At 39.5% G+C, this 8,827-nt stretch overlaps 1 protein-coding gene across 1 annotated transcript in view; it reads left to right on the forward strand.

Annotated features, from left to right (window-relative positions):
• The first annotated feature begins 176 nt into the window (after window positions 1–176).
• Window positions 177–8,827, forward strand: part of LOC110446802 (cytochrome P450 2C30-like) — a 13,732-nt gene continuing 5,081 nt past the window's right edge. Inside the window, exon 1 of the mRNA XM_021492113.1 lies at window positions 177–583. Within this exon, the coding sequence (XP_021347788.1) occupies window positions 238–583 (346 nt within the window). The 5' untranslated portion in view covers window positions 177–237. The remainder of the gene's footprint in view (window positions 584–8,827) is intronic.

The raw sequence follows: 8,827 nt of genomic DNA on the forward strand, positions 1-8,827 counted from the left end.
ACTAAGATTGTTACGTAAGAGCAAACATTTACATTAACATTTGACATTTATCAACACGCCGGATCAGAGAACAGCAAAAACTACACCACGAAATCATATATAGAAAATTCTACCCCTTTAATTTATTGTGTACTTAAAACCGGTTTACAGAATTTGTTTTATCGGGTGCAGTCATCATGAAATTTGATATTTACTTGAGAGGAACACATAACTTCACATTCCATTTAGTATACAGAGATGGGTTCGTCTTTGCTGTTTGACAACTTGATTGCTCAGCTTTGCATCGCTCTGATCCTGTTGTTTACAGTTAAAAGGTTATATATACAATACGTGACCCTCCCTCCCGGACCGACTGGATACCCTGTGATCGGTTGTCTACTAATGCTGAGAAATGTCGTTCCATCACGTCTCTACAACAAACTTTATAGGAAGTATGGTCCGATCTACAGCATGAAGATGGGATTGAAGCTTTTTGTTGTCGTTAGTGGTTACCAGGCACTTCGTGATGTCTTCATAAAGCATGCAGGTCACTTCTCAGACAGACCAGATATGTACATGTTTAGTGACGTTTTCAAACGCAAAGGTACGTATGCAATCCATAGATCTAATGGTAGTGAACTGAAATATACAGTTGGAAATAGATTTCAGTAATATTTAGCATATATATATATATATATATCTTTTTGATAGGAAACGAGGTTCTAAGCTATTTGTGTAAAGTATGATACTAGTTTATAATCTAGTAAGCATCAAGTATGTTACACAATAAACGCTTAACTAACGCAGATGCATATCGAGACATGTACAGCAAATGGAGTGTATGATATTTGCAAGAGAGTTGTTTTAGCAAAAAGGACAATTTAAGGGAACGTACGAAACGAAACATCATCAATGTCACACAATAAGTGGGATCAAGTAAAAATCGAACACTACCTAAAAATGTTTTCAAATAAGGATGAATAATTTAAAGGTTTTACCTGAGCTTGATCATCTTCATTATAAATTTATGACGGTGTTAGAGAAAATGAGTCATTTTTTTCAATACCCCAGAGTCCGGGACATTAGAGTCCGAGATCTAGGCAAAAATATTGCCTAGGCAACCTGTATTGTCCTAGGCAAAAGTCATGCATACTAACATACATGCTTGTTCCCTGTACAGAGAGTATCTACAAACATGTAGCAATATAAAATGGGTTTTCCCTTATTTCAAATCAATAAATGTAGATGTGTTCCAAAAGTATGAATGTAATAGTCAGGGTTTGGGTTTGCAGTGTTTAACGTTCTATCAACTGCTAGGCTAATTTATGGGGGTGTATTGTGCATGCATGCATGTACATGTCTGTGTGCAGGAAACAGGGTATGTTTGTGTACTTGACCCTTTTGAAAGCGCAAACTATGTAGACTTTATAGTGTTTTCTCATTGAAATACCATGAAAAAGGCACGCAGCACAGCATTCCGCCCAGTCAGATTATACTGACAACGGGCGAATCAATTGTTGTATTACTCTAAATGCTTAACGTCATGCAGGGAAATAACTTTAATTTTCAAGATCTTTGAACAGAGCCCATTGCTTTCCTCACCTGGGAGAACGTTCAACAGTAAAACCAATAGTAAGGGTTCAATAGTTAGGCATTTAGTTAGTCAATTACGGAATAGTTAGGCAAATAATTGTCAGGTGTGCAATAGTTAGGCAAATAACAATCAAGTATGTAATTCTTAAACCTGTTATAGGATAGTCTTCAATCGTTAAACTTGAAAGTATCAAGTGTGAAACAGGTAGGCGTGTAAAAGTCAGATTTTTATGTTGCTTTATAGGAGAGCGAAGAGTGTATTTAGTAAATAAAACTGTTAATGTAGGATCAATCGTCATATCTCTTACTGTGTCGACACACATAATACAGAAAAACCTACGCAGTGTGATGGCTGTATATGATAGTATGCGTGATGACTACAGGTATTGAACAACAGCTTATCATACTATCTTAAAATTGAGAGTGATAAATGGTTCGCTGTTTGATGTTTTAGCAATTATATATAACTTAAATTGTATTAGAATTTACATATGTTGAAATACGTTGAAATGTGTTAAAAGAAATGTTAAAATAATTCTCCTATAAACATACATGCATAATAAATACAATATGTTGTTGTTTGGAAAGATAATCATCATATCTAAAGGTTTCACAAATCCGTAAACTGCTTAATTTAGAGTGATCTTATACTGTTAAAACATATATTTGCACGGGTCCATATTTCGGTGTTACACCAAAAAACACAATTTTGTGGGTACATGATTTTGTTGATATCAACCACTCATTCAAACGAAAAAAAGCTTCATGTCAAACCCGTAATGACAAAAATGAAAACCCCAAGAAAATAAGTGATTTCACAGTATGCATTGTAATAGGATGTACTAAAATAACTAAAACACCGACAGGTCAGTAAGGGCCCCGACTTGTGGCAATATATCCCCCATAATCATCAAGAAGCTGAGCTTGACGTTTGACATTTGGACGTCAAAAAGAATCGCAAGGAAGCAAAATATACATTTTACATGTACTATGATCCGAGTATTGTTCCCTTCCACCTCCATATTTGCTGGGCTAACAGAAATGTAAATGCCGGCGAAATACTCATTTGTTAGCTTTGATTTGTTTTATTTCACCTTAAATACCTCTCACATCAAGAGCCAGAGTCAAAGTCAAGAGATCCAATTTGTCTTTGACCTTTTGACCCAAATAAAACTGACCTTCAACCCAGTGACCCTGATATTTGGTCAGTTGACCTTTTCTTTAATTCCGACCAACTTTGCTTCATAATATCATAATAAAATGTTCATCAGTGAAAAATACAAAACTTGACCTTGACTTTGAACCTTTGGACCTCATAACCTGGACCTTTGGTCGGTTGACTCCATGTAAAAACTTTGCTTCATAATAACATAAAAAATGTTCATCAGTAAAAATAAACAAAATTCGACCTGGACCTTTGACCCAGTGACCATGACTTTTGGTCACTTATCTCCTTGTTATAGCTGACCAACATTGCTTCAAAGTGTCATAACGAAATGTTCACCAGTGAAAAGATACAAACTTTGACATCGACCTTTCGTCATTTGGTTTGGTTTGATCTTGTTTAACGTCCTATTAACAGTCAAGGTAATTTAAGGACGGCCTCCCCTGTTTGCAAGATGCATGCGTGTAGTGTATGTGTGTGTATTTTGGGAGGCTGGGATATATTCGTGTTTGTCTCCTTGGGATAGCGCGGAACTGATGCCGACTTTACAGTGCTACCTCACTGAAACATACTGCCGAAGACACCCAGCAGGACGTCCCACCCGGTCACAATATACTGACAACGGGCGAACCAGTCGTCCCACTCCTAATTTGCTGAGCGTTAAGCAGGAGAAGAAACTACAATTTTTAAAGACTTTGGTATGTCTCGGCCAGGGGACAGAGCCCAAAGCCTTCCTCACAGGGGCGAACCCTCAACAAATGGCCAAAAGTGAGGCATTTTCAAGGGAGATTTTAGGAAGAACGTTATTCAGAAAGGAGAGAAGAGATAAGGTCCCAAATTTAGTTGGTCAACTGACTCCTTGTTTAATTTCGACCAACATTGCTTCAAAGTGTCATAACGAAATGTTCACCAGTGAAAAGATACAAAATGTAACTTTACCTTTGACCCAATGACCTTGACGTTTGGTCAGTTGATTTCTTGTTTAATTCTAACCAACATTGCTTCAAAGTGTCATAACGAAATGTTCATCAGTAAAAAGATGCAAAAATTGACCTTGATCTTTGACCTTTCCTTTGACCTCAGTGTGTCTCTTTGTTTAATTCCGACCAACTTTGCTTCATGTCATTAAATGCTCATTAGTGAAAAGCTACAAAATTTGACCTTGACCTTTGACCCAGGGACTTATGACCCGATGACCTTTGGTCAGTTGACTCCTTGTTTAATTCTGATCAACTTTGCTTCATCATGTCATAATAAAATATTCATCAGTAGTCCAGTGGCTTAGCCCCAAATTTTGACGATTTCGATACACGCTGGTCCAAAGCACCAAAATTGGTACAAATGCTCCTTAGGTAATACAAAATCATTCTGCAGGTATGTGCCCGACCTACGACTTCCGGTTTAGGATTTTTCAAGATGGCCACCACCACCATTATCAAAAATAACCTTATTTACTATAACTTGGAAACTAAAGCATATACTTAGTCAAAACCAGTGTCTATACCCACTATTTCAGGGTCAACGAATGTGATGATAGTACTTTAATTGTAGCTGATGTCATTTTTGGACGTATTTGCTCATATTCCAAAATAGATGTCCTCTCGAATATCAGAAATCAACCGTTTTTAGATGCTCGTAGCATCTCTTGGAACGACCCTGTTCGTGTGTTTGTGTGTATGTCGCATGGATTTATTTAAGATGACGTCATCATTATGCGTGTATATCAGCTCATACCGCCATTTGAATGTTCCGACATTCGCACGTTAATAACTTCTTGTAAGAGGCTCCCCATTTCCCTGAAATAGAACTGAAATTGTACGGAGTCATAGCCAAATATGATTCATGGTATACTGTATAGTATGATTACGAGGTTTCACTATGTATCTACACATATACAAGTCCACATATACAAGTCTAACTTTACCACTAAATACATGTCATTTTTACCCAACGTCCGGCTCTAATTTTCCCCTTTCGACACTATTTTTCGAGGGTGCCCAATTTTCGTATAAATCACTTTATTTTCCGCGAGCATCTTTCTAGATTTCCTATTTTGTTTAATAACTTTGAAACAAAAGGAGCTAGAGAAGTGCAACTCATGTCTATGATCACTATATAGGTGCAGGTCAAGCAACCTGATTATATTACTATTGTGTTAACCAATGTTATATGTGGCCATATTTTGCCATATTCCAAAATTGATGTTATTGTTGGCATATTATATAAAATCACATTTCAACATAAAAGATGTAGAGAGATGTGATCTGTGCTTCTTTCCACTATTTGAATCTCAAACTGTACAATAAAGTGTGCTAATGATGAACAAAAAATTGATATTGAGATTAAACCAATGCTAGGGACAGATTGTAGTGGAACCATGGTTAGTTAGAGTTGTCTCTCTTTGGTCAGTTTTATAGGGTGAAAGTAGAAGTGAAAGTAAATTATTTCCCTTGTTTTAGCTCTTCTGTATTTGAAGATTTTTCGGACGCCATGTGGCTTGTAAACATAGCTCAAACAAATTTCAAGGCAAACTTTGATCCCCCACAGAGTAAGTATATTTTAACTGATTGTGTAGTATAGTCTAAATTGTGTATTACTTTCTTTATAAGCACAAACATGTAGAAACCACAGAACAAATGTAAACAGGCAGGCTCGTTGTATTTTTACCGTAGACGTAGTGTTGGATGATATGTAACAAAGCTATTTTACATAATGATAAACAGTTTTTACATTGTAAAAGAGTACAATTAGTCACAAAATGAATACCTATAGAGTTTTCGGTATGTATAACTATGTTTTACAGTAAAATTGCACAGAGCTACGTTCAAAAGTTAAAAGTATGGAATGCCATTTGTACCACTATAAGCATAATATGTTTTGCATCTTAAATAATGTTTCATGTTACTTTGTAGTAAGATTGTCATTTTTTTGTTCATTTCAGTTTTTTACCTCTTCCGAGAGCTATTATGTCTCCACACAATAAAGGTTAAAGCAAATATCTGACTTTGGGTTGACATTACACAGATTATAAATAATATGTTACTGTTGACTGATAAACGACCTACATGTTATATATTGTGTCGATTTTCAGATAGACAATAGAGGTGTAAAACGACGGAATGAACTGGGAAAATTGCATCATTTGCGGAGAAGATGGTGGAGATCTGACGAGCCCTGCTGCTGGGAAAGAACTGTCTGCATATGAGAGTTTTGTGCAAAATGTACAAGGATTCCGATCACTGGGTGCACTTCCAGCTAGCTTGGTGTGTCACGAAGATGTCACTTCAGATAACCTATACACAAACCATGCCAAATGGCACAGGGCATGCCACCTCAAATTTGCCCCTTCGAAACTTGCAAGAACGCAAGCACGACAAACCAAAAAACGAAAAACTGACGGTGGCGAATGTGGAAAGAGGAAGACGAAACGGACATCACAAGAAGGCTTCAACAAAGACTGTATCTTTTGTGGAAAAGGTGCTGGCACGCTTCATAGGTGCAGTACATTGGAACTTGACAAGAATGTGAGACGTATGGCCATAACGCTGGAGGACAACGACGTGTTAGCCCGAATAGCTGGTGGTGACTTGATAGCTATTGAAGCTCAGTACCACTATAACTGCTTAAGCCGCTTTAAGAGTCGCTATAGAAGTGTGATGCGCAAAGAGCACGGAGAGACTCAATGCAGCAATGACGAGAAAATAGTTCAGTCTCGTGTATTTGCAGAGCTAATTTCGTTCATAGAGGACAATATTGATGAAGGAACATTCATGTTCAAGCTTACTAAGCTGCATGCGTTGTATCAAGAGGGACTTGCTGTTCTTGGCATCGAAAAAACAGTGAATAAATCAAGCTTGCCTTACTATTTGCCAGTTAGTACTCTTCAACTCGAAGCAACGGGCTCCTGAACGTGCCATGACAAGACACACAAAGGTTCGCGAGCCACCTTTTCCAATGTACATGGGGCTATATATACATACTCACACCCGCAGCAAAAAGATGATGACACACTTGTATGAACTAGGTCTCAGTATCAGTTATGAACGTCTCTTGGAAATATTAGACTGGTTCACTGCAGCTCTGTGTCAACGATTTGAGCAGGAGAATTCAGTGTGTCCTGCTCAGCTACGTGAAGGTATCTTTACCGTGGGTGTAATTGACAACATTGACCATAACTTGTCTTCTACAACGGCGGAGGGATCATTCCATGGAACAGGCCTGAGCCTCCTTCAGTTTCCCACGGCTGATAATCCCGGAGAAAGCAGACCCCCTATCAGAATTCCACCTGAGAATACAGTAACGCCACCACTACCCGACAGTTACAGCATTGTCCCTGACATGGTATGCAATGTTCGAGATATCAAAGTACCAGGGATAGCCATACCCGATACCGTAAGCTACCTTGAAATAGCTAGGAGACAAGAGATCAAATGGCTACAACAGAGCATTGAACTACTGTCTAAAGATACTCTTGGCAGGAGTGAACACATTGCATGGGCCGCTTATCATGCATCTGATCAGCCAAACCCCACTGATCCAAGTGGTATAAGTGCCCTGCTGCCACTCTTTTTCGAGAAAGCTGCTACAATTTCAATGATCAAACATGGAATGACAATTGTAAAACGGGAAACGGAAAGATTGAATCCAGGACAAATACCAGTATTAGCTGCTGATCAACCGCTGTTCACTCTTTGCAAGTATGTGCAGTGGACTTGGCCAGAAACATATGGTGAAACGTCATACGTGATCATGTTTGGAGGCCTTCACCTTGAAATGGCTTTGTGGAATGTGCTTGGCGACCTGTTGGAAAACAGTGGTTGGACAACAGCTCTGACCGAAGCAGAAGTTGCCTCGGCAGGTACAGCAGACTCTTTCCTCCGTGTAGCGCACTTAACCCGGACAAGGCACGCGCATCAGGTGACGGCACTGACTCTTGCAAAGCTGCAGCATGATGCCCGGCAGACGATGCAAGACGATGAGTCTGACAATCAGCAAGAGGACGAAGCCTTCACTGCATGGAAAAGCAATATGAGCACAAAGAGTCCGACCTTCGCATTTTGGGACCTTGTACTTAAGTTGGAAATGCTGGTCCTCATCTTCGTTCGTGCACACCGTGAAAAAAACTTCGCCCTCTACATTGATGTACTTGAGACACTCACACCATGGTTCTTTGTCTTTGACCGCCAGAACTACGCTCGCTGGGTCCCTGTGCATTTGCGAGACATGAAGACCATTCCTGAGGGCATTGAGGAGCAGCTAAAGCGCTTTTGGGTCTTCCCTAAGGGACAAAGGAGGTTTTGTGCTATGCCATTAGACCAAGCACATGAACAAAACAATGCAAACATAAAAGATTCCGGTGGAGCTATCGGATTGACAGAGAATCCAAAGGCATTGAAGCGATGGATGGTTGGTGGTCCTGAACAGGCTCGACTACTGACAGAGTTTGAGAAGCAGTAATCTGGAGATGATCCGGAGGATTTCAAAAGCCATGAGGAGGGATTTTCTACACAGCAGAAATTCAAGAAACAGGTCAACAAGCTATGTGCTACAATTACGACAATGGGAAATCCCTTTACTGAAGAATCAAAGGAGCTGATGTCACTTTGTAGTCATGATTGTGTGGACCAGGCTACAGTGGGCACCTTCCGCACCTTGGAAAAGAGCAGTATGAAGAGTATGTTACGAATGTTTTGGTCGATAGAAATCGTTCCATCCACCAGCCGATTAAAAGGAATAATATCCTGATCTTCAAGCAACCCACTGCAAGAAATAAATCGAAGATGAAACAACAATTGGAAGACATAAAGAGCGACTACAGCCTCTTCAGCAAATTATACATCTCCTGCCAAGTGCGTGGTGACGACAATGATGAGTTCTTCATGCATGAAAATCACCCATGGCCTCCATCCCTGAGCGACCACGGCAAACTGCGATTACCAACCTGCAAGTCCCAGCTATTGGATCTCTTGAACTGTGCAAAGCCAGAAGTTCCACCTAACTTTGATTGCAAAGTCTTTGATGGCTCAGCAGTGGTACATTCACTTCCACGAGAAGATGCGTCAACGTTTGGCCAGTATAGTGAGGTCGTCT

This window comes from Mizuhopecten yessoensis, unplaced genomic scaffold, assembly GCF_002113885.1.
Source record: "Mizuhopecten yessoensis strain PY_sf001 unplaced genomic scaffold, ASM211388v2 scaffold3005, whole genome shotgun sequence".
NCBI lineage: Eukaryota > Metazoa > Mollusca > Bivalvia > Pectinida > Pectinidae > Mizuhopecten > Mizuhopecten yessoensis.